Genomic DNA, 25,052 nt, shown 5'->3' with positions numbered 1-25,052 from the left:
AGATGATGTGAAAAGCAGATGGGTTCATAGGAGGGTTGAGCCTAGAACCCCACACATGTGCGAGACAGGCGCTGCGCCTCAGCCACACGGGCAGAGCACACATGAGACAGGCGCTGCGCCTCAGCCACACGGCCAGAGCACACATGAGACAGGCGCTGGGCCTCGGCCACACGGCCAGAGCACACATGAGACAGGCGCTGGGCCTCGGCCGCACATCTAGACCGCACATGAGACAGGCGCTGGGCCTCGGCCGCACATCTAGACCGCACATGAGACAGGCGCTGCGCCTCGGCCGCACATCTAGACCGCACATGAGACAGGCGCTGGGCCTCGGCCGCACATCTAGACCGCACATGAGACAGGCGCTGGGCCTCGGTCGCACATCTAGACCACACATTCTGGAGCCTTACATTGTGTTAGAGGCAGGGAGAGGACTGAGGGCAGTGAGTGGGGCCACTGCTGTGCTATTGGGTTTTTTTAGGATTTATTTTTTATTTTATGTGCGTTGGTGTTTTGCTTGTGTGTATGTCTGTGTGAAGGTGTTGGGTCCTCTGGAATAGGAGTTACAGACGGTCATGTGGTTGCTGGGAATTGAACCCAGGTGCTCTGGAAGAACAGCCAGTGCTCTTAACCTCTGAGCCATCTCTCCAGCCCCATGTTATTAATTGTTAAGAGTGTTTTCCAAGGCAGATGTGGTGCCACACACCTTTAATCCCAGCTCTCAGGACGCATAGGCAGGTGGATCACTGTGAGTTTGAGGCCAGCCTGGTCTACAAAGTGAGTCTAGGACAGCCAGGGCTACACAGAGAAACCCTGTCCAGAAGAAAAAAAAAAGTGTTTCCCAAGGGCAGTCCTTTAATCCCAACACTGCAGAGGCAGGAAGATCTTTATGAGTTCAAGATCAGTTTACAGTCAGCTCCAAGACTGCCAGGGCTGAATAGTGAAACCCTGTCTCAAAACAAAACAAAACAAAAAAAAGTTCAGTAGGTGTGTGTAGTCCCAGCACTGTGCAAGTGGAGGCAGGAGAACCAATAGTCAGATACGTAGAGAATTTGAGGCAGGTGTGAACTAAGTAAGATCCTGGCTAAACAAAACAAAAACCTGAAAACATATATACTGTTTATTAAAGTAAATTAGGCAGATGTGGTAGCATGTTTCTCTAATCCCAAAACCTAGGAGGCAGAGGCAGAGAATAATTCAGCGTTGTCCTGGATTACATCAGGGTAAAGCATGCGCTAAGAGTCAGGTCTCTGTTGGAACCCGGCCTGCCACCCTGTTTCCCTCGCCCACGTCATCACTCACAGGCTTCCACTTTTTTTTATTTATTTAAGTATACAGTGCTCTGCCTCCACGTACACCTGCAGGCCAGAAGAGGGCATCAGATCACATCATAGATGGTTGTGAGCCACCATGTGGTTGCTGGGAATTAAACTCAGGACCTTTGGAAGAGCAGACGGTGCTCTTACCCTCTCAGCCGTCTCTCCAGCCCCCGAGGCTTCCATTCTTGCTTTAGGCACCGGGGTCTTGGTTCACGGGTTTATAAAAGAGCTGTAAACCTGGAAAGGATAGAGAAGTTGGTAGGTGAACCCCGAGATGAGGGAGGATTGAGGCAGGACATGAGCTGGATTGGGGAACCCATTCCTAGACAGTGATTAACCTGAAGACCTAGGACATTCTGGCTGACCCGCCCTCACCGCCCATCGTGCTGACCGCCTTGCTGTCCGTGTGCCTCTGTGAGGTCACCAGCTATCAGGGCAGGGCCCTTGGCAGGAAGATTCTAGGTCCCTGGAGGTGGGGTCTGGGAGTCCCGTTTACCTGCAGATCTCTGCCGTGTCACTTGCCTCCTGTTGCAAAACATATAGACCAGGACCACAGTGAGGAAGAAGATAATGGCCAGGAGGGACAGCACAGCCACCGAGACTGACGTGCCAGCCACAGCTCCCGGGCTTTCTTGCCCTGTGTCCTCTTTCTGTTTCGCATTTTCCTTGGCCTCAGGTCTGGCCTGAAGACCGTAGCCAGAAGTGAGAGCGGTGGTGTCACGGTAGGGGGTGAGCTCTTCGTTCCAGGCCGGTGTTCCAGATGGAGGAGGGGATGGCTGGGTACTCAGAGCCTGTGCAGGGGTGCTTGTGTCCGGAGCTGTCCCGTCTGTGGGCTCAGGGGCCCGGGTGCTGGCCTGAGGCAAACGCTCCTGGTGGTGGAAGCCCTTCCCGTGACCATTTCCACACTCTGGAGAGAAAGCAAACAAAGCATCAGCTACCGGAGCGGAGCAGCTGCCGAAGCGCCTTCCCCACCTATCTGCAGGGTAAGGATGTCATCCCTCCCCCCACCCCCACATTTCAGTCACAGTTTTATGGGACACAGGAACCTTCAGCAAGAAAGTCCGGGGAGGGTTATACTGTGCTGAGGATGGACGCTTGTACACGAGTGGACAGAGGGCCTGATTAGTGGTCTGAACAAGGGAGGGGCTGGGTGCAGCACAGACTAAATGCCCCAGCTCCACCCCAGGGTAAAGCAAGGCTCTGCCAGATCCCTTTTGGCCTGCAAGCCCTGGCCAGGAGGACTGCAGCACGAAGGTGGCTCAGGTGTGGTAAGTCATAGAGTCCCATATGGCCAGTGGGGAGTCAGAGTGGTTAGCTTTGCTGGGTCTGTCAGCTGCTGAAATCCCTCATCTGGGCATCGCGTTCTGACCCCACCAGAAGGAAGGGCAGGGGGAGCACCCAGGGGAGGCGCACAGCCGTGTGTGCCACTCAGCCGCAGAGTTCTTGCCTAGCATGTATGAGCCGAGGCCCTGGATTCATTCCCCAGCGTTGTGCAAAGAGAGAGTTGGGACAGGGCAGCTGAAAGGGGGGGTCAGGGGGGAGGGGGAGGAAGAAGACAGTGGCAGAAGCTCGCAAACCACGAGTGCAGCCATGGGACACACAGGTATATTAAGCTGCATTGGACCCTAGGTGAACTTTACCCCACCCGCAGCTGCTCTGGGACTCATGTTCCAAGGCCAGGGTGTCTGGGAGGATTGAAAGGAGCTGTAGGTCTCTGTAGACGGAGCACTGCGGGCACCTTTGACCCCAGGTCACTGGTGAAGAACATTGCCAGCTTTTTGTTGTTTTTTTAGGGACAGGGTTTTTGTTGTTGTTGTTTTTGTTTTTTTATAACCTTGGCCATCCTAGAACTAGCTCTGTAGACCAGGCTGGCCTCCAAAATGCCTGCTGTCCCTCCTGCGTGCTGGGGCTGAAGGTGTGTGTCACCGTACTCTGCCCGTGTGCTCTCTTTCAGAAGATCACAGTCTGCACAGGGAAGAGATGCTGTTGCTGAACGCAAGCTCTGCGGTCATTTGTTTGAAGATGGGCTTATGCATACTTAAGATTTGTCCATTTAATTGAGTTGTTTGTTTGTTTGTTTACCTTGAAAGAAAAAAAGAACAATAAAATACTGAACTCAGAGTGGCATGGAGGTGGTGAAGCCCTTTAACCCCAGCACTCAAGAGGCAGAGGAATCTGGATCTCCAGGAGTTCGAGGCTGTCCTGGTCTATGGAGCAAGTTCCAAGACAGCTAGAGCTGTTACAGAGAAACCCAAAAAAACAAAACAAAAAAAACAAAAACAACTGTAAATAAAATATTGCAGAATCAAGCCAGGCATGGTGGCGCACGCCTTTAATCCCAGCACTCGGGAGGCAGAGGCAGGTGGATCACTGTGAGTTCGAGGCCAGCCTGGACTACAAAGTGAGTCCAGGATAGCCAGGGCTACACAGAGAAACTCTGTCTCGAAAAACCAAAAAAATAAATAAATAAAATTGCAGAATCTGGGGCTGGAGAGATGGCTCAGAGGTTAAGAGCATTGGCTGCTCTTCCAAAGGTCCTGAGTTCAATTCCCAGCAACCAGGTGGTAGTTCACAACCATCTATAATAAGATCTGGTGCCGCCTTCTGGCTTTAAGGTATATATGCAAGCAAAATACTGTATAAATAACAAATATGTCTTATTAAAAAAACTTTAAAAAATATTGTAGACTCTAGATGATGTATGTAGAGGTTGTTCACTGTAGAATTCTTTCAACTTTTTGTTTTGTTTTTCAGACAGAATCTCCAGGCTTAGACCTGGCTGTCCTGAAATTCTCTATGTAAACCAGGCTGGCCTCAGATTCACAGAGATTCACTTGCTTCTACCTCCCAGAATTTTGGGGTTAAAGGTGTGTAGATGAACCGGGCGTGGTGGCACATGCCTTAATCCCAGCACTCGGGAGGCAGAGGCAGGGGGATCTCTAAGTTCAGGGTCAGCCTGGTCTACAAAGTGAGTCCAGGACAGCCAAGGCTACACAGAGAGACCCTGTCTCTAAACTACTCCCCCCCCCAAAAAAAAAAGGTGTGTAGATGAATTCTTTCAACTTGTTTGTTCTCATCATTAAGTATTAGAACTAGAACAGCATCTTCAAGTGATTTCAATTAAAATACAGTAGTGAAAGCCAAGCTGGTGGTAGAGTCCTATAGTCCCTACTACTAGAGAGGTTGAGGCAGGGGGATAGCAGTCAAGACTGTCCTGGTCAACTTAGCCACACCCTGTCTAAAAGTGTTTAAAAGTCGGGGAGATAGGTCAGTGGCAGAGCACGTATTTAGCATGACGAATCTTGAGTATAGTTTATTATAATAGCGACTTCAAGAAAATATTAGGTAATAGCCTGTGTGATAGAACAATTGGCCACGAGCAGGGGATGGCCGTCAATGAGGACAGGAAGACACAGACTCAAGTGAAAGGACATCAGCCAGAGCTAAAAGGATCTGACAGGAAAGGCGCTGTGTGGCAGAGGCAAAGGCAATTGTAAGATGGCAGCCTGCACCTGGTGGCCCCCTGCAGGACAGAAAAGGCTCTTACCCTTCCGTGCAAAGCAGCTCACCAGGTCGAGGACCCACTGCGCTTTGCTTTCCCCACACACGCTCGCGAACTGAAGCTGAAACCTGCAATAGGATCAATCTTGCGTGACCACTCCTTCCCTTCCCTACCTTTCCTCATTCCAAAGGTGTGACGTCACCGAAGGCGAGCCCTACTAGGGCTGGGAATCCCCAGGTGAGTGAAACTGGGAAGGAGCTCGGCTGCCCACCAGACCCCAGGCTCCCCAGGGAGGGCAGGGGACAGTACCTGACGAAGTAGGGACAGTGATTGACTGCTTTCAGCTGTTTCCGGATCTCAGCCAGGATCGGAGATGTTATCTCCCTATCAGAAGCAGTTTTGTCACAGAAACAACTTCCAGTGACACTGCCCTGGTTCCCATCACCTAAAAGAGAAAGGGATCAGCCTGCGTTCTCAGACTGAGGATCTGCTCCTGGGCCTCCGACTCCGTCTCCCCTAAGCGCCAGACCTTCCTGTCCCCAGGTCCAGTCCATCCTCAGGCAGCTGCCACCTTTCACAGCCCTGGGCTGATTTTTTTTTGGGGGGGGGAGGGGGTTCGAGACAGGGTTTCTCTCTGCACCCTGTGCTGTTCTGGACTTGCTTTGTAGACCAGGCTGGCCTCGAACTAACTCACAGAGATCCACCTGCCTCTGCCTCCCTATTGCTGGCATTTAAAGGTGTGCGGGCTCTCTCTGGGCTGAATTCTTAATCCCTCGCACCTACTGCCCCTCCGTCCGGTCCCAGTCCCTCCACCCGACTAACCTGGCAGGATCAGCAGCGCCAGCAAGAACAGAAAGAACACACGGGGCAGGGCTCTGAAGGCCCACTTCATTTCCCGGCTCTGCGGAGCTCCGTGGGACCCGGCCACCTAGCCGACATCAAGCCAGTTCTATGATGCTTGTGATTCTTCGCTCCGCCTGAGGTTCTGAGGAGGCGCCGATCCCGTGCTAAGCTCAGGCGGGGAAGGCGCGCGAGGTGGTGGTGCCCTCCTTCCCCGCGTGCCGCCCCGAACCGACCGTCTGGTCAGTACCGGGGAGCCCGTGCTGCGCCCAGCTCCCACATCGGGGAACCCCCCACCCCGGAAGGCGGAGCTCCTTCACCCGACTCCAGACTCCCTGGCGAGCCGCCCTGTAGGGGCAGCCAAGAACATCCGACAAAACCGAAAGTTGGGGCTGTGCAGCCGGAGGAATCCGAGTGGGCAAGCAGCGGTCCCGGAAGAATGACTCTGTTGGGTTCGGGGATTTCAGTCCTCTTGGGCGCTCGCCCGTCGTCTGTCTGCTGGCTTGTAAAGTGGATGATCATCTAGATCCTCCCTCCCGCTCTAAGATGCTCTCACTTCCCTGGTGGGTCACCGTGGGATCCAGTGGCATGTCCAAGGTGAAACAGCCCAGTGAGTCACCAGGCTTGTGGGGTGCGCACACCCTAAGCGTGCCACTCAAGTTATCAGCCATAGGCTCGAGCAGCCCTGACGTCACGACGGTCCCCCAGCGCGAGGTATTTACCTTCGAAAAGTGGTGGCGGCTGCAGGTACCGGAGGAGAGGGTCGGCCGGATAGCCGGATAGCGGGTGGGTTTTACTGGGGCTCACACCAAACCGATCCACACCCAAGAGTTGCCTCAGTTTTACACTCACTTCTATTTCTCACAGGATTAACTTTACCTCATGTCTTCCCTTAATCCAAATCTCAGTTTAGGACTTGAGTCATTGAGTTTTGCAGTCCAGGTACGATTTCATCCCTTTAGCCCTAAATACCCACTTTACACAGCCTCGCTCCATCCTCATCCCTGCAAACGCTGTTTTCGGCCCCTAATACACCTCTGTACTTTTTCCCTCAAAGCCACACTCTTCTCGCTTTCGTGACCCAGCCTAAACCCCCACCACTACCTTGGTCCTCATCGTTATCACACGTCCCTCTCTGCTTAGTCTGGGTCCAGGCCCTGCGGGTCTGAAGACATGGAGTTCGTGTCTGGATACCGAGACGAGTTCCTTGATTTCGCTGCTCTTCTCTTTGGCTGGTTCCGCAAGTTCGTGGCAGAGAGGGGGACCATGGGGACCAGCCTCGAGGGCCGATGGCGTCAACTGGAGGCCCAGATAAGGAGGCTGCCTCAGGACCCTGCCCTCTGGGTGCTCCACGTCTTACCAAACCGTAGTGTGGGCATCAGCCTGGGGCAAGGTGCAGAGCAAGGTCCTGGGCCAGGCCTAGGGGCGTCCCGGCTGCTGGGAGATGAGCCTCCGCTCCGCCTGAGAGACCTGAGCCCCTACGTAAGCTTTGTAAGCCTAGAGGATGGAGAAGAAGGGGAGGAGGAGGAAGATGAAGAGCGGGGAGAGGAGAGCTCAGGCCCAGAGAAGGCGGAACCGCAGGAAGGTGCAGAGCCAGCCCCTTCAAGCAAGGAACTCCCCCAAGAAAAGCCTCGCACCGAGCCAGAGGTACCCCGGCAGCAGGCAAGCTGTGATGATGGCTGCAGAGAGGAGCGAGGAGAGGAGGACCGCCCACCTGAAAAGAGGAAAGGGCGGAAGAGCGGTGAGAAGCCAGGACGGCCCTGTCCTGTTCCTTGTCCAGACACCTTTCTGAACTCCTCCCATGTCACCCAAAACCCAAGTAGGAGTCACAAACTGGTAACCTTTATGCAAGTCGGATGCCAGAGGTCTTCTCTTCTACCACAAAGTGTTTATTTGTTTAGAGTTTTTTGTTTTGTTTTTTGGGGGGTTGTGTTTGTTTGTTTCGAGACAGGGTTTCTCTGTGTAATATCCCTGCCTGTCCTGGACTCACTCTGTAGACCAGGCTGGCCTTGAACTCACAGAGATCCACCTGTCTCTGCCTCTGCTGAAATTAAAGGAATGGGCACACTGGTGACTGCCTTTAATCCCAGCACTCAGAAAGGCAGAAGCAGATCGCTGTGAGTTCGAGGCCAGCCTGGTCCACAAAGCGAGTCCAGGACAGCCAAGGCTACACAGAGAAACCCTGTCTCGAAAAACCAAACCTAAACAAACAAATAAACAAAAACAGTGTCTGGGGCTGGAGAGATGGCTCAGAGGTTAAGAGCACTCACTGACTGCTCTTCCAGAAATTCCAGGTTCAATTCCCAGAGGGCACATGGCACTAACTGTCTTCTGTACCTCCATTTCCAAGGGGGTCTAACGTGCTCCTCTGGCCTCTGCAGGTGTGTGATGTACAGACACGCTCGGAGAAAATACCCATACACGTAAAATAAGAATAAGTCTAAATGAAGTGAATCCAACTTTTGTTAAATTTCGTGCGTTTCTTACATTCCAGCCTTCGCAGCCGCTGCCCCTTCCAGTGAGGAAACGCCTCTGTCATTCAGTCCTTTCTACTCATTGAGGTCACTTCTCTGCCCCCTCAAGAAGTCTAAATTTGGTACATTTGGCTGACTGTCTGCTCCCTGCTCTCTCCCCACAGAGGCTGCCCCCCTGCACCTCTCCTGCCTTTTGCTGGTGACAGATGAGCACGGCACCATCTTGGGCATTGATCTGCTAGTGGATGGCGCGCAGGGGAGTGTGGGCCAGAGCCCAGGGACTGAGAACCTGGCTCCTCGTGCCTATGCTCTCCTTTGTCATAGCATGGCCTGCCCCATGGGCTCTGGGGACCCCCGAAAGCCCCGGCAGCTTACTGTAGGAGACGCCCACCTGCATCGGTAGTGATATCTGGTCTGAGGGCGTGGGAGGGTGACCTGAGCTCCCGAGACCAGTCAGCCTGATGCCGCCTTGATCTCCACGCAGAGAGCTGGAGAGCCTGGTCCCGAGGCTGGGAGTGAAGTTAGCAAAGACCCCAATGCGAACGTGGGGTCCTCGGCCAGGCTTTACTTTTGCCTCCCTCCGGGCTAGAACTTGCCATGTTTGTCACAAGCACAGCTTTGAAGTGAAGTTGACACCCTGGTGAGTACCCACAAAGCTGGAGTCAGAAGGAAGACCCTTGCAGTTGGCCCAACCAAGTAGAAAAGCAAGCCAGGCCAGTGAGGGCTGCAGCAGACAGAGTGGGGAGCAGGGGGTAAGAAGGGTTTAAAAAAAAAACAAAAAAACAAGCTGGGTGTGGTGGCACACGCCTTTAATCCCAGCACTCAGAAGGCAGAGGCAGGTGGATCACTGTGAGTTCAAGGCCGGCCTGGCCTACAAAGTGAGTCTAGGACAGTCAAGGCTACACAGGGAAACCCTGTCTCAAAAAAAACAACCAACCAACCAAGTTATGGACTGTTAGTTAAAGGGCGCAATACAAACAGGCTGAATGGCATACGGGCAGCTGTACAGCCGACAGGGCCTATGAAGACACTAGGTTCCTATGACCCCGGTGTCACCCAGCCCCCAATGCAGTGCGGTCTTGTACTGTGGAGAGCCTTGCCTCCAGGCGGATTGGCGCCGATGCCCCGATGATGTGAGCCACCGATTTTGGTGCCCGAGGCTTGCAGCCTTCATGGAGCGAGCAGGAGAGCTGGCAAGTCTGCCTTTCACCTATACGGCAGGTACGGAAGGGAAGGGGGTCAAGGGAGCAGGGAGGGGACCCTGACCCAGGCCTTTGAGGTTGGACCCACCGCTGGGAGGAGGGAGGGGGGGCTAAGTGTTTGGTTGAAGTCTACATCCCTGGAGTAAGAGCTGGGCGCTGCATGTTTGCGGCTCAGGGTTAGGGCGAGTGCCTGAGCAGAAGAGGGAATGACCAGGTCCCTAACAGAGATTTAGGGCATTTAGTGCCATCGATTGAAATACTCTCTTCCCACTGCAATCACCATCCAATCACGTGATCTCAAACATATCACTTAAGCCGGGCATGGTTAGCGCTTTCTCAGCATTTGGGAGGCTGAGGCAGGAGGGTCACCATGTGCTATGTGAGACCTTGTCTCATGAGGGCTGGCCCCATGGGGTGTTCCTTAATCCCAGCACTTGGAAGGTAGAGCCAAGGAGGGCTGGGTGTTCAGAGCCACACTCTGCCACACAGCGTAAAGCCGGCCCGAGCAGCAATGAGACCCTGTCTCAAAACAAACCCCAACCTCCCTCTTCTGTAGGAGAGCTGAAATATGGTAGCATTCCCTCCCCAGGTAGAGCCAGGCCCAAAGGCAGAGTCCTCAGGGTTAGCAGGTGGCAGGCAGAGCCCTGGGGACCTAGCCACCAAGCTTCCCATCCTCAACCCCTCCCTTCTGCAGAGGTAACCAGCGAAACCTTTAACAAGGAAGCGTTTCTGGCCTCTCGGGGCCTCACTCGTGGCTATTGGACCCAGCTGAGCATGCTGGTTCCCGGGCCTGGTGCTCCCAGGAGCCCCTGGGGCAGCACACCGTCCCTCAGTTGCCTTCTTAATGGTATGTGAGGACTCTTGCCAAGAATGGACTCTTAAGCCTGGGGGGAAGGTTGGGGACTGGGGGAGTGGCCCAGGCCCCCCGTGTAACACACCGACCTTGTACTCGCACCATTAGGATGACTTGAAGCCTTTCCAGACCTCAAGGGAGTCGTTTCCATGTATCCATCCAATAACCCTGTCCCTAGACTAACCCCTAGTCCCTAGACTAACCCCTAGTAGTCCCTAGACTAACCCCTAGTAGTCCCTAGACTAACCCCTAGTCCCTAGACTAACCCCTAGTCCCTAGACTAACCCCTAGTCCCTAGACTAACCCCTAGTAGTCCCTAGACTAACCCCTAGTAGTCCCTAGACTAACCCCTAGTAGTCCCTAGACTAACCCCTAGTAGTCCCTAGACTAACCCCTAGTAGTCCCTAGACTAACCCCTAGTAGTCCCTAGACTAACCCCTAGTCCCTAGACTAACCCCTAGTAGTCCCTAGGCTAACCCCTAGTCCCTAGACTAACCCCTAGTCCCTAGACTAACCCCTAGTCCCTAGACTAACTCCTAGTAGTCCCTAGACTAACCCCTAGTCCCTAGGCTAACCCCTAGTAGTCCCTAGACTAACCCCTAGTAGTCCCTAGACTAATCCCTAGTCCCTAGACTAACCCCTAGTCCCTAGACTAACCCCTAGTCCCTAGACTAACCCCTAGTTGTCCCTAGACTAACCCCTAGTAGTCCCTAGACTAACCCCTAGTAGTCCCTAGACTAACCCCTAGTCCCTAGACTAACCCCTAGTAGTCCCTAGACTAACCCCTAGTAGTCCCTAGACTAACCCCTAGTAGTCCCTAGGCTAACCCCTAGTCCCTAGACTAACCCCTAGTAGTCCCTAGACTAACCCCTAGTCCCTAGACTAACCCCTAGTCCCTAGACTAACCCCTAGTAGTCCCTAGACTAACCCCTAGTAGTCCCTAGACTAACCCCTAGTCCCTAGACTAACCCCTAGTAGTCCCTAGACTAACCCCTAGTAGTCCCTAGACTAACCCCTAGTAGTCCCTAGACTAACCCCTAGTCCCTAGACTAACCCCTAGTAGTCCCTAGACTAACCCCTAGTAGTCCCTAGACTAACCCCTAGTAGTTCCTAGACTAACCCCTAGTAGTCCCTAGACTAACCCCTAGTAGTCCCTAGACTAACCCCTAGTAGTCCCTAGACTAACCCCTAGTAGTCCCTAGACTAACCCCTAGTCCCTAGGCTAACCCCTAGTCCCTAGACTAACCCTTAGTCCCTAGACTAACCCCTAGTAGTCCCTAGACTAACCCCTAGTCCCTAGACTAACCCCTAGTAGTCCCTAGACTAACTCCTAGTCCCTAGACTAACCCCTAGTAGTCCCTAGGCTAACCCCTAGTAGTCCCTAGACTAACCCCTAGTAGTCCCTAGACTAACCCCTAGTAGTCCCTAGACTAACCCCTAGTAGTCCCTAGACTAACCCCTAGTAGTCCCTAGACTAACCCCTAGTAGTCCCTAGACTAACCCCTAGTCCCTAGACTAACCCCTAGTCCCTAGACTAACCCCTAGTAATCCCTAGACTAACTCCTAGTCCCTAGGCTAACCCTTAGTAGTCCCTAGACTAACCCCTAGTAGTCCCTAGACTAACCCCTAGTAGTCCCTAGACTAACCCCTAGTCCCTAGACTAACCCCTAGTAGTCCCTAGACTAACCCCTAGTCCCTAGACTAACCCCTAGTCCCTAGACTAACCCCTAGTCCCTAGACTAACCCCTAGTAGTCCCTAGACTAACCCCTAGTCCCTAGACTAACCCCTAGTAGTCCCTAGACTAACCCCTAGTCCCTAGACTAACCCCTAGTAGTCCCTAGGCTAACCCCTAGTAGTCCCTAGACTAACCCCTAGTAGTCCCTAGACTAACCCCTAGTCCCTAGACTAACCCCTAGTAGTCCCTAGACTAACCCCTAGTAGTCCCTAGACTAACCCCTAGTAGTCCCTAGACTAACCCCTAGTAGTCCCTAGACTAACCCCTAGTCCCTAGACTAACCCCTAGTAGTCCCTAGACTAACCCCTAGTAGTCCCTAGACTAACCCCTAGTAGTCCCTAGACTAACCCCTAGTAGTCCCTAGGCTAACCCCTAGTAGTCCCTAGACTAACCCCTAGTAGTCCCTAGACTAACCCCTAGTAGTCCCTAGACTAACCCCTAGTCCCTAGACTAACCCCTAGTAGTCCCTAGACTAACCCCTAGTCCCTAGACTAACCCCTAGTAGTCCCTAGACTAACCCCTAGTAGTCCCTAGACTAACCCCTAGTAGTCCCTAGACTAACCCCTAGTAGTCCCTAGACTAACCCCTAGTAGTCCCTAGGCTAACCCCTAGTAGTCCCTAGACTAACCCCTAGTCCCTAGACTAACCCCTAGTCCCTAGACTAACCCCTAGTAGTCCCTAGACTAACCCCTAGTAGTCCCTAGACTAACCCCTAGTAGTCCCTAGGCTAACCCCTAGTAGTCCCTAGACTAACCCCTAGTCCCTAGACTAACCCCTAGTCCCTAGACTAACCCCTAGTCCCTAGACTAACCCCTAGTCCCTAGACTAACCCCTAGTCCCTAGACTAACCCCTAGTCCCTAGACTAACCCCTAGTCCCTAGACTAACCCCTAGTAGTCCCTAGACTAACCCCTAGTAGTCCCTAGACTAACCCCAAGGGCACAGCTCTTCTGGGAAGAGACGGGAGACTATGAGGCAGTTAGAGGTTTACAGGCCCCTAGGCACAGCTTTTCCTCATCCTGTCAGGTGATCCTTACCAGCTTCTTCAGGGGGACGGACCTGCCCTGATGCCTCCTGTGCCCCTAGACCCACCCAGGAGCCTCTTTGGTGAGCTGGAGGGGTCCTGTAAGAACTAGGAGCTGGGACAGAAAACCTGAGGTGCTGGAGGGGGGGCGTTGTAGGGGGTGGTGGCAAACAAAAACTGAGTGAGAAGAGGGAGGTGCTTATTAGGGTTGGGGGTCCCCCATGAAGACACTCTCCCCAGGTTCATGGCAGGACTACTACACGTGGCGGGGCCTCAGCCTGGACTCCCCTATGGCTGTGCTTCTCACCTACCCACTGACTGTGTATTACGTCATCACCCACCTGGTGCCCCAGTCCTGTAAGGAGTGCAGGCAGGAGCGGAGGGTGGGAGGGTGCGGGGCGCGGGTCTGGCTGTAGGGGGCCTGTATCTTTAACGGGTTGGCTTCTCACCAGTCCCTGAGCTCAACATCCAGAACAAGCAGTCACTGAAGATCCATGTGGTGGAGGCTGGCAAGGAATTTGACCTCGTCATGGTGTTTTGGGTAAGTCCCCCAACCAGAGAGTGTGCGTTGAAAAGACAGGTGTGGGGCACAGGGTGGGTCCCAGAGCTGACCGCGTCTCTGTCTCTAAGGAACTCTTGGTCCTTCTCCCCCATGTGGCCCTGGAGCTACAGTTTGTGGGCGACAGCCTGCCACCCGAGAGTGACCAGCAGCATTTTACCATGCAGAGGGTAAGAGCAAGAGAGGGACCTGCCTGCTCTCCAGCCCTGCCTCTGCTAGCCTCCTGGTGGGTCCCTCTGCTCCCCACCCCCCTTAATCTGTCTGTCCTGTGCTCCCATTACCCTGGCTTCCTGTGGCTTCCCCCACAGGATGGCCCTGAGGTGTCTCTGCGCCCTAGCTCTGGAGTGTCCGCTCGGCTGGGCTCTGGGACTAAAGAGAAAGGAGGGCGAAGGGACCTGCAAATCAGGGTGTCCACCAGGCCCTATCACCTGCTCCAGGGACCCAAGCCAGACCTGGTCATTGGTAAGAGCCTGGGGCTCAAAGATAGGGGGTTGGGGAAAAGTAAAAGGAGACTGTGGGCGCCAGTGTCATCCTCTCTTGGCAGGCTTTAACTCTGGCTTTGGTCTCAAGGACACGTGGCTGAGCTCTCTACCCAGACTGCAGGTGGCTAATCTCGCCTACCCAGGCCCTTTTCGTCCCTAAAGGCTCCTTCCACCTCCCCTCAGCTGCTCCTTAGACTTGGGCAACACCTCTCCAGCATCCCGGTGGTCCCTTCTTGGGTGGGGCTTGGGTTGTATCGAGGTGAAGGGGTCTCCCAGGGAGAGTCTGAGGGCCCACCCAACCCCCAGTCTCTCCGAGTGCCAGCTTTCTTCACTGAGAGCAGTGAGTACGGCTGTGTGATGGACGACCAGACCATGGCGGTGGCCACAGGAGGGGGCACCAGCTCCCCACAGCCCAACCCTTTCCGCTCCCCGTTCCGGCTCAGAGCAGCTGACAACTGCATGCCATGGTAAGATCCCGCCCATGGCCAGCTATTGCCCTCCTGACCCGCCGTTTATCCACTCTGCAGCCTAAAATGTCTCCATATTCCTGGGACTATCTTCTCCCCACTCTTACAGCCCTCTGGCTCGGTCCTCTCTGCTCTCCCACTCCCTCGCTGGTCGGGATACCCCTCAAGACAGCCTTTTAGATCCAGCTTGCATCTCTCAACTTCCAGCACTACTCCTAAAAAGACTCCGTTACTCCTTTATTTTCTTCTGGGGATCGACCTCAGGCGTCGGGCTTAGTAGCAGGTGCTTTTCACCCGCTGCCTTACCACCCTCACCTTATTGCTGTTTACTGCACCCGAGCCTTAAGTCTAGACCCCTTGGCACAGCCTGCTAGGAGGCCCTGCCTGACCATGCCCTCGCCGCCGTAGGTACTGCAATGCCTTCATCTTCCATTTGGTTTACAAGCCTCCCCAAGGCGGCGCGGTCCGCTCAGCGCCGGGCCCTGCACCAAGACCCCCAACTCCAGCTGCTCCTCCCGTCCCCACTCGAAGGCGCCGCGGAGAAAAGAAAGCTGCGCGCGGGCCCCGCCCCCGCCGCCGCCGATGATGAGTGCGGACTTGGCAGCTGTCCACTCCCTTTCCAAGCAAGCTTCCAAAAGGAAAACACTCCAAGGCCCAGGGGGAGGAGGACTGATTGTCAGGATACGAAAGGTTAAATAAAATCCCTTGTTTGAAACCTCTGAGCGGGGTTACTGACCCCTTGAGGTCACCCTCATGATTGGGTTATTATGGGATAGAAAGATATGGAGTTAGGATGCCTTTCTCCGGGTCCCTTTCATTCTGTTATCTCAAGCAGCGAGTACAGCCTTCCCTGAGAACCCCAAAATCCTCTCCCAGTTTGGGTGTTGGTAAACAGTGAGAGACCAAAAAGCAGAAAGTGGCTTCCTTTAGCGGGACTGGGAAACAGACGGCATCCATAGGACACAATCTACACTTGGTTTGCAGTCAGTTAAGAGCCTGGGGGGGGGGTGGATGGCGGGGGGGGGGGGGGAGGGTTGGGAAGGGGGTGGTGGTGCTGCTGCTGAAAGCGTGGTTACACACACCTCTAATCGCTGTGAGTTCGAGGCCAGCCTGGTCTACAAAGCGAGTCCTGGACAGACAGGGCTACACCGAGAGACCCTGTCTTGAGAAAACAAACAAACAGAGCCTGACTCAGCCTGTGCCTGCCTGGATCCTTCCCATTCAGGCTGATTACTTCCCTCAGGGTGGTTTTGTCCTCTCCATGTATTTAATTTCCATTAAACAGGCCGTTAGGTCCCGATGATTGACAGTGTCTTCATGTCATCCTTGCCAATCTCTACCAGACAAGCTCATGAGTTCCAGCTCCTCTGTCCCCTCGAGCCAGACACCTCTAAACAACAATATGCATTCTGTCATCATGGAATTTCCCACTTCCTTGCTCAATCCCTATTTGACTTTCTTAGGGACAGAGGCATTTCCTGCCTCATACTTGAATGCTGCAGAGGAGGCACAGACCCCAAGCCCTGAAAATACATACTATTTCCCCTTCCTCACACTTGTTATTCCTCGTCTACTCTTTGATTCCTCACGGACAGAGGGTGGGTGCTACACCTGCCTGTGAAGGGCCCGGGACCTTCCTAAACTGTTTATCTCCTTCCTCCCACGGCCCTGCTTTCCACCCTCCCTCCTCAGCCTTTCTTCTTCTTTCGGTCTCTGTAACCAGAGAGAAGTGGGCTAGTTTCCTGGTGGACTGAAGTTAAACAAAATGTTTCAAGGGCTCCTTCCCCAACCAAAATTAACCTCCAGATTTCAGGGGCGGGGGAAAGTAGGAAAGGATATGTTGTCTGCAAGCCGTGAGATTGCTGAAGAGTTCTTTATCCACCTTTGCTCTGTTGACCTGTTCACTTGCTCTCATGAACAGATCGCCGCCCCTTTGTAACATCAGTGTTTCATAGCCAGGGCAGTGGTGGCCCACACCTTTAATCCCAGCACTTAGGAGGCAGAGGCAGGCAGATTGCTATGGGTTCGAGGCCAGCCTGGTCTACAAAGTGAGTTCAAGGACAGCCAGGGCTGTTAACACAGAGAAACCCTGTCTGGAGAAACAAAGCTTTATAAGCAAACTGCTCCTTTCGGAATTGGCTTCCCTGCAAGCACAGTTTCATGCCTTGTTATAACATGAACTGAGAAGGCTGAAGCCAGAGACTCTCAGGATCTCTGAGACTCTGTTTAAGAAAAAAGGAAGAGAAAGAATAAACAAAACCAGGAAACAGAGTGTTTTATGATGTATAAATTATGTGGACCTCAGTGTAGAGTGTCCGGAGAGCCGTGATGGGACACAGCCGTTAGCATCACTCTGCGAATCATCTGAGGCGTGGGACACAAATGCAGACTCTCCGCCTGTGCGATGGTTCGGATGTGAAGTGTCTCCCGAAAAGTGTCTCAGCTACCAGACGATGGGCTTCCTTCCGGAGGGCTTGGGTGGCGAGCGCTCTCGCGTAATCAATGAATTGGTGGATTCTCGTGATTGAATTATTGCCTGGCGGTGGGAAGTAGGAGACAGAGCTTCATTGGAGAAAGCAGGTCCTTGGGGGCATGTCTGTGGGGTTCCATGTTGTCCCAGGCCCCACCCAAGAGCAACGTGGAGAAACGGATCTTAGAGCGGAACCTGGGAGACTGTACGCCCCGAGCAACAAATCCTTTCTCCCTTGCATTGCTTAGCATGTGTAAAGACCTTGGATAGTTCCTCAGCACCAATAAAACCATGCATGGTGGTATATACCTGTAAGCCCAGCGCTTGGAGGAAGTGCCAGGAGGGGAGACAGGAGAATCAAAAGTTCAACACCCTCTTCTGCATAGCAAGGCCAACTAGGCACACGAGAGACTGTGGAGAGAGAGAGAGAGAGAGAGAGAGAGAGAGAGAGAGAGAGAGAGAGAGGGACTATAGTAGATTATGAGAGTAAATAGCGAGAAGACGGAGACCAACAGAGAACCCCTTGGGCTGAGGAACCCCTGGAAACAATGGATAGCGATCAGTGTTAGAGCTGAAGACAGATAATGAAGGGACAGGAAAGAGTGCCGTCGGCCACAGCCTGGGCGCAAAAAGACTGCAGAACGCTGAAAGCTAAAGAGGTGAAGGAGAAAGCAGTCTGTGCTGGGACTTGAGGTACTTTTTGGACATTCTGGGGAAGATAATGACCAATGATGCCCAAGATCAACTCACATGATGAGGAGTACAGACGGGAGCACCTAGCCGGACCGAGGGATGTGGCCTTGAGGGCACAAGTGTGGCAGGAATGTGGCCTAGCAGTGGAGACCTTGCCTAGCACGCCAAGGCCTTGGATCAGATCCCGAGGGCAGTGGGTTTTGGCTGCTTTTATCCAGTTCCTATATTTACCAGCCTTCTCCACCCAAATCCCTTCTAACCCTCCAGCACTAGGTAGGCAAGAAAGAAAGTCAGAGGGGAGAGGGGAGGCGGGAGCTCCTTCGATGACTTCTTGCTGATCAAGGGCATTGAGTTCCTTGTGGCATGTTTGAGCTTCACCACCAGGATATTTAGTTTCTTCTTCGTGTCTCTTTGTGCATCGATACCTGACAACTGCAACCAACCACAGCAGGCAGCCACCATCCAACTGTGCAGCCACCATCCAACTGTGCAGCCACCATCCAACTGTGCTGCCACCATCCAACTGTGCAGCCACCATCCAACTGTGCAGCCACCATCCGACTGTGCAGCCACCATCCGACTGTGCAGCCACCATCCGACTGTGCAGCCACCATCCGACTGTGCTGCCACCATCCGACTGTGCAGCCACCATCCGACTGTGCAGCCACCATCCGACTGTGCTGCCACCATCCGACTGTGCAGCCACCATCCGACTGTGCAGCCACCATCCGACTGTGCAGCCACCATCCGACTGTGCAGCCACCATCCGACTGTGCAGCCACCATCCGACTGTGCAGCCACCATCCGACTGTGCTGCCACCATCCGACTGTGCAGCCACCATCCGACTGTGCAGCCACCATCCGACTGTGCAGCCACCATCCGACTGTGCAGCCATCATCCGACTGTGCAGCCACCATCCGACTGTGCAGCCATCATCCGACTGTGCAGCCACCATCCAACTGTGCAGCAGCAGCAGCAGTAACAACAACAATAGCTACAACAGTGGAGGAGCAGCAACCTCTCTTCAGAGCACCTCTGGCCTCGAGTGGGGCTCTGGCATTTATCCCCTCTGAAAAGTTCCCAGAATTCCAAACATCACACACTTGCAGAAACTATCTGCAGCTGGCAAAACCCATACCCCTGCACAAGATCATGAGGCTTATCATAGCTGCTTTGAAGCAGCCCCAAATCCCACATCTGGGATTAAAACAAAACCATCACGCCGGGCGTGGTGGCGCACGCCTTTAATCCCAGCACTCGGGAGGCAGAGGCAGGCGGATCACTGTGAGTTCGAGGCCCGTCTGGTCTACAAAGCGAGTCCAGGACAGCCAAGGCTACACAGAGAAACCCTGTCTCAAAAAACCAAAAAAAAAAAAAACAAAAAAAAACAAAAAAAAAACAAAACCATCACATCACATAACATAACATAACATGCCTCGAACTCACAGCGATCCACCTGCCTCTGCCTCCCGAGTGCTGGGATTAAAGGTGTGTGTCACCACGCCCAGCTATAACTGGGTTGTTTTTTTTTAAAGACACCAAAATTCTCACTGCAGGACTCCCAACAGTGATTAAAGCAAAAAGCAGAATTCACATGGAAGGCAAAATGTCAGAGTGTGGGAGGAAGAGTGAAGGAGAGATAAACATGTTTTTTGTTTAGATCACAAGTGGGGGATGAGAAAGAGACCTGTGAGAGAGCAGGTGATGTTTATCCCCTTAGAAGTTGAACCACCATGTGGGGGAGATTGGTTATTAAGCAGCTGAAAAACATCCTTGAACAAATGCTGAGAGGAGGTATAAATGTGAGCCAAAGACAAGAGGCGGGGCCTTTGGAGACTTGGGATAGTTTTGGCTGTTCATCGCTCCACTTCATGATGCTCCTAGAGAGACCCACTCGAGAGAAGGTTTTGGGGCTCTGGGCTCCAGCTGAGGCTCCGGGTTCTGGTTGCTCCAGGTTCCAGCGGAAGAAATCCTGCTGCTTACGCCAGTTCCTCAGAACTGATATCCTTAAGGTTTCGTTATTGTATTCTTTAATCTTCTTTTCCTATTTAGGTTAATCGGGTTATAAGTGAGGTACTCTCAGTTGATAAGAATGTAGAAAAATATATTTGCTAAGAAAATTGAGCCTACAGAAGAGGAGCTGGGAAAGCTATAGAGAATCCAAGAAATCAGACAGGAGAACCAGAAAATCAAGAGAGGCCAGAAACAGGAAGGGCATCAGCCATGGACGGAAAGACAGCTCCTGTTATTGGTGATAACCAGGCATTCCATAGAGTGGTGGTGGAGGGGGGCCGTGTGGAGGTGGAGGGGGGCCGGGTAGAGGTGGAGGGGGGCCGGGTGAAGGTGGGGGGGCCGGGTGGAGGGGGGCCGGGTCGTGGTGGAGGGGGCCGTGTGGAGGTGGAGGGGGGCCGGGTCGTGGTGGAGGGGGGCCAGGTGGTGGTGGAGGGGGGCCAGGTGGTGGTGGAGGGGGGCCGGGTGGAGGTGGAGGGGGGCTGTGTGCTGTGGAGGGGGGCTGTGTGCTGTGGAGGGGGCTGTGTGGTACCAGCCTCGGGTACTCTGACTTGTTCTTCCTTTCACTTCCTTCCAATATCTGTGCATTGTACATGACCCGTCACGTCTGCTTCTTCCTACAGAATTAGACACAGGCTTTCTCTGTGTATCTCTGTGTATCCAGGCTGTCCTGGAACTCGCTCTGTAGACCAGGCTGGCCTCGAACTCACAGCAATCTGCCTGCCTCTGCCTCCCGAGTGCTGGGATTAAAGGCGTGCGCCACCACTGCCTGGCATTATTTTTGTTTTTGTTTTTGTTTTTGTTTTTGTTTCTGTTTTTGAGACAGGCTGTCTCTGTTATGTAGCTGTGGCTGTAATGGAACTCCCTATGCAGACCAGGCTGACCTTGAACTCAAAGAAATCCACCTGTCTCTGTCTTCCCAGGGTTGGGATGAAAAGCGTGCACTACCATGCCAGACTGTTTGTTTGTTTGCTTGATATGAGATGGGGTCTTTCTAGCCCACAGCCTAGAATTTGCTATATAGGCCAGGCTGACTTCAAATTCTCAATCCTCCTGCCTCAGCTTCCTGAGCGCTAGAATTACAAGCATGAACCACCACATCCAGGTTTTGTTGTTTGTTTATTGTTGCTGTTTTGTGAGCCACCATGTGGTTGCTGGGAATTGAACGCAGGACCTCTGGAAGAGCAGACAGTGCTCTTAACCGCTGATCCATCTCTCCAGCTATTGTTGCTGGTTTGTTTTTTTGTTTTGTTTTGTTTTAAGAGTTAGAAACATCTTTATTTTTAACCTCTGATCTACCAAGTTAGCGTTTTCCACCAACTCAGGGAGCAGAAACCTTCACAGGTTTCACTGTCTTTTGTTTAGGTGCTGCCTTTGTGGGGGCCTTGGCAGCAGCCTTTGCTGTCTTCTTTGATGCCTGCTTAGCCTTTTTTGCTTCCTTGGCAATCCTGACAGCCTGCTCTGGCTGAGCTTTCCTAACTTCTGGCTTCTGGTTCCTCTTGGCCATTATATCAGCAAGAGATGCACAGTGGGTTCTTTTCTTTTGAATTTCTTCCGGCTGTTCTTTCTTGTGCTTTCTTCTGTAGAGGACAGTCCAGTTTATCTGCTGAGGAGTCCTTTTGGAAAGGAATGCAGACAAGATTTATTTATTTATTTATTTATTATATATACAGTGTTCTGCCTGCATGTACACCTGCATGCTAGAGGAGGGCACCAGATCTCATTGTAGATGGTTGTGAGCCACCATGTGGTTGCTGGGAATTGAACTCAGGACCCTTGGAAGAGCAGACCCTTAACCCCTGGCTCTTAACCCCTGAGCCATCTCTCCAGCCCATATTGTTGCTGTTTTTAAACAGAATCTTTATATATAGCTCTGGCTAGCTTGGGATTTACTATGTAGCTAAGGCTAGCCTCAAACTCCCAGTACCTCTCCTGCTTCAGCCTCCTGCAGGTCATGATTACATGCACTTGTCCACGTTTAATCAGTTTTAATTGGCATGTACTTACAAATGCTTATCCAGTATAATGCCTAATGACAGAGCAGGGCAACTGGTACCACCTCAAACTTCTATCATTTTTGTGTGTTAATAACATTCAAAATTCTTGTGCTGCCGTTTTGAGACACATAGTAAACCCTCTGCCACACCCCATGCTCTATACAGAACATTATCCAAGCTCACCCCACCCCCCCAGTTCACTCTCAGTGAAAATGTAGACGCCCTCAATCCCAGCGTTCAAGCAAAATCACTGTGACCATCCAGTTGAATGTGTAGACAGCTTTCCTCGGAATGCAGGGTTGGGTTCGTCTTAAACAACTTTAACAGTGCTTTGTGTGATTCTAACCCTGCTATGATCTGTGTTAATTAATTGTGCCATGGTGCACATGCCAAGCTTACAGGATATCTTGTTGGCAGCAAATGCAGCGCAGCAGGCTTTAGCGGCAGCCACCTGAGTCAGCCGGAACTTCCTGTTCTCTCTTTTCTCTTTTTCTTTTTTGGTTTTTCGAGACAGAGTCTCTGTGTAGCCTTGGCTGTCCTGAACTCACTTTGTAGACCAGGCTGGCCTCGAACTCACAGCAGCGATCCGCCTGCTTCTACCTCCCGAGTGCTGGGATTAAAGGCGTGTGCCGCCACGCCCAGCTTATGGCTACTTTTTAAAGCCTCTTTTCGCTGATGACTGGACACCATTCACATTATAGCCAGTTCCAATTTTGGATATGTGGGCAATTCCTAGATCTTCTCCACAGTAAGCAGAAGACAAAGTAGAAATGGGCCCAGTTTGCTACCAAACGGTATACAAGACAGTCTGGACCTGCCTGGTGAATGACTCATTGATTTTCCTGCTTCGCATGGAGTTTCTGGTTGGTTTGTTTTTTCTTTTCTTTTTTTTTTTTTTAAAGATTTATTTATTTATCATATATACACAGTGTTCTGCCTGCATATACACCAGAAGAGGCCACGAGATCTCATTATAGATGGTTGTGAGCCACCATGTGGTTGCTGGGAATTGAACTCAGGACCTTTGGAAGAACAGCCAGTGCTCTTAACCTCTGAGCCATCTCTCCACCCCGGTTTGTTTTTTCAAGACAAGGTTTCTCTGTGTAGCCTTGGCTGTCCTGGACTCGCTTTGTAGACCAGGCTAGCCTCGAACTCAGCTATTTGCCTGCCTCTGCCTCCCAAGTGCTGGGATTAAAGGCGTGCACCACCACGCCCAGCTTTCTTTAGTTTTTATTGTTTATTTATCTACTTTTGCATGCATTACATCCTGACCACACTTTCCCCTTCCTCCATTCCTCCCAGGCCAATGGTCCACTCCACCAGATCCACTTCCATTGCCCTTCAAAAGCAAATGAGCAGGCCTCCCAGGGTTACCAACCAGACACGGCACAGCCAATGAGCAGGCCTCCCAGGGTTACCAACCAGACACGGCACAGCCAATGAGCAGGCCTCCCAGGGTTACCAACAGGACACGGCACAGCCAATGAGCAGGCCTCCCAGGGTTACCAACAGGACACGGCATAGCAATTACATAAGACTAGGTGCAAACCCTCATGTCCAAACTGGTTATCTTTCTGTTGCCAATTTTTTAGTTTGAGCCCACCTGCAATCAGAGAACAGTCTGGATGATCTCAATGTTTAAAACATCTTAAAATTTTAATTCTTCTGTTTATGAGTGTGAGTGTTCTGCCTACGTATACATGTATGTGCACCATATATGTGGCTGGTGTCCACAGAGGGTAGAAGAGGGCGTTGGATTTCCTGGAACCACAGTTAAAGACACTTGTGAGCTATCACATAGGTGCTAGGGACCAAACCCAGGTCCTCTGCAGGAGCAACAGGTGCTTGTCACCCCTGAGCACCCTTTCCAGTCCCTAATCCCAATTTTTCAAAAAGATTTATTATTTATTATTATGTATACAGTGTTCTGCCTGCATGTACACCTGCAGGCCAGAAGAGGGCACCAGATCTCATTACAGATGGTTGTGAGCCACCATGTCGTTGCTGGGAATTGAACTCAGGACCTCCGGAAGAGCAGTCAGTGCTCTTAACCGCTGAGCCATCTCTCCAGTCCCCCTCATCCCTATTTTTAAGACTTGCTGGCAGGTGCATGGTCTACCTTAGCACACATTCCAAGGCTACTTGAAAAGAATGTGTGTTCTGTTGTTGATCTATAAGTATTGATCACACACTGTTGGTTGGAGGTACTGAATTTTTTTTTGTTTCCTTACTGATTTTGTTTAATTGGCCAATCAGTGGCATATGACTTAGAGAAAACTGGTTTGAAGCTGAGCTCTCCCAGCTGTCAGCGGGGCAGAAAAGCCGGCTTCTCGAAAGGTGGACAAACCAAATGGGTAACTTGGTAACTAGACTCTGGAGAAATGCTTCTCAGATCCAAGCTCCACCAGCCTAAGGTGGAAAACACAAATAAGAGGTTTCTGTGCAGCCATGTGTAGTGGCACACACCTTTAAACCCCAGCACTTGGGAGGCAGAGGCAGGTGGATATCTGAGAGTTTGAGGCCAGCCTGGTCTGCAATGATAGTCCAGGACGGCCAGGGCTCTGTCTCAAAAAAAAAAAAGGCAGGGGGAAGGGTTCTGTCCAAGATGAGGTGGGCACACTGCTTTGGGGCCTATAGTAAAGCAGCATGTTGTAGCAGGGGCTCATGTGAAGATGTTCACCTTGTTGCTAAGGAGCAAAGACAGGCCCAGGGACCACATTTCCCTTCAAGGGCATAGTCCAGGAACCTAAAGGCCTGCCATCCCATCTGTCAAAGCTTCTTCCATCCTCCAATGACACCATAGTGAGGACCATGTGGTCCTCAGGGGACATGCCAGAGCCTAAACACAGCTGTTGTGAAACTAGCCAGTTGGAGGACTGCGTTAAAATTCAGGTCACCTGACCCCTATGCCTTCATCCTGCTCACCGAGTGGTCTGGCGGGCTGGGCTGAGGGGCGGGGGTGATCTTAGAGCGCTCTGGGTCTCCTGCAGTCACTTCATGTATTTCAAAGAAAATTCAGGCCAGGTATTCCAGCTTCTCCGCTTGGTCAACCACCCGTGGCTGGTCTGAGACATACTGGCTTTGGGGCTGTGGGGAGCGGTTAGCATAAAATGCTTGCCTTGCAGACATGGGGACCTAAGTCCAATCCCCAGACTTAGATCTCTAAGACTCACATTTAAAAAAAAAAGTGCTAGCTGATGTGGTGTGCTTGTAATCCCACAGGGGGAGACAGAGACCGGTAGAGCAGATCCCCTGGGACTCGCTGTTCGCTCAGCTTAGCCCACTGGGCAAGCTGCAGACCAATGAAAGACTCTGTCTCAGATCAAAACGAGGGGTGTTGATTCTGAACACACACACATACACTCACTCACACACACCAAATAATAACATCCCCTAAAACAAGCACACACACATACACATAAAG

General features: G+C 52.3%; 2 protein-coding genes and 1 long non-coding RNA gene across 4 annotated transcripts; 2 read left to right on the top strand and 1 right to left on the bottom strand.

Annotated features, from left to right (window-relative positions):
* Positions 1-1,098: 1,098 nt before the first annotated feature.
* On the bottom strand, positions 1,099-6,299 carry CXCL16 (C-X-C motif chemokine ligand 16). The gene is made up of 5 exons (XM_084763261.1): positions 5,644-6,299; positions 5,131-5,266; positions 4,867-4,949; positions 1,816-2,226; positions 1,099-1,556 (listed from the first exon to the last, which is right to left on the bottom strand). The coding sequence occupies exons 1-5, from the start codon at positions 5,711-5,713 to the stop codon at positions 1,510-1,512; spliced, it is 747 nt and encodes a 248-aa protein (XP_084619387.1). The 5' UTR covers positions 5,714-6,299; the 3' UTR covers positions 1,099-1,509.
* On the top strand, positions 2,165-3,440 carry LOC311586943. The gene is made up of 2 exons (XR_014775703.1): positions 2,165-2,302; positions 3,274-3,440. It is a non-coding gene; the product is annotated as an uncharacterized lncRNA (long non-coding RNA).
* Positions 6,300-6,321: 22 nt separating the features above from the next.
* ZMYND15 (zinc finger MYND-type containing 15) lies at positions 6,322-15,172 on the top strand. 2 transcript variants are annotated; one of them, XM_084763259.1, is made up of 14 exons: positions 6,322-6,603; positions 6,805-7,402; positions 8,300-8,534; positions 8,620-8,775; positions 9,196-9,356; positions 10,032-10,184; positions 12,952-13,032; positions 13,190-13,306; positions 13,402-13,490; positions 13,580-13,678; positions 13,817-13,970; positions 14,053-14,111; positions 14,297-14,457; positions 14,866-15,172. In XM_084763259.1, exons 1-14 carry the CDS (start codon positions 6,544-6,546, stop codon positions 15,041-15,043), a joined length of 2,301 nt encoding a protein of 766 aa, XP_084619385.1. In that variant the 5' UTR covers positions 6,322-6,543; the 3' UTR covers positions 15,044-15,172. The 2 variants fall into 2 exon arrangements, with proteins under 2 accessions (XP_084619385.1, XP_084619386.1); XM_084763260.1 differs by lacking the exons at positions 14,053-14,111; positions 14,866-15,172 and having other exon boundaries at positions 14,297-14,454.
* Positions 15,173-25,052: the final 9,880 nt, after the last annotated feature.

The sequence above is a fragment of the Acomys minous genome (assembly GCF_964271855.1).
Source record: "Acomys minous genome assembly, chromosome: 16".
In the NCBI taxonomy this organism is placed as follows: domain Eukaryota; kingdom Metazoa; phylum Chordata; class Mammalia; order Rodentia; family Muridae; genus Acomys; species Acomys minous.
The sequence above is the reverse complement of the archived record's forward strand: the minus strand, read 5'-3'. Positions and strand labels throughout refer to the sequence as shown.

Bases quoted from the DNA above. Each gene is read 5' to 3' on its own strand.
- CXCL16 (XM_084763261.1), bottom strand. From the start codon at position 5,713: ATGAAGTGGGCCTTCAGAGCCCTGCCCCGTGTGTTCTTTCTGTTCTTG. The intron at 5,267-5,643 runs GTTAGTCGGGTG...TTTCTCTTTTAG, and splicing joins GGCGCTGCTGATCCTGCCAG to GTGATGGGAACCAGGGCAGT. The intron at 2,227-4,866 runs GTAAGAGCCTTT...CTTTCTCTCCAG, and splicing joins GAGCTGCTTTGCACGGAAGG to AGTGTGGAAATGGTCACGGG.
- ZMYND15 (XM_084763259.1), top strand. From the start codon at position 6,544: ATGTCTTCCCTTAATCCAAATCTCAGTTTAGGACTTGAGTCATTGAGT. The intron at 9,357-10,031 runs GTACGGAAGGGA...TCCCTTCTGCAG, and splicing joins GCCTTTCACCTATACGGCAG to AGGTAACCAGCGAAACCTTT. The intron at 13,033-13,189 runs GTGAGCTGGAGG...CACTCTCCCCAG, and splicing joins CCCACCCAGGAGCCTCTTTG to GTTCATGGCAGGACTACTAC.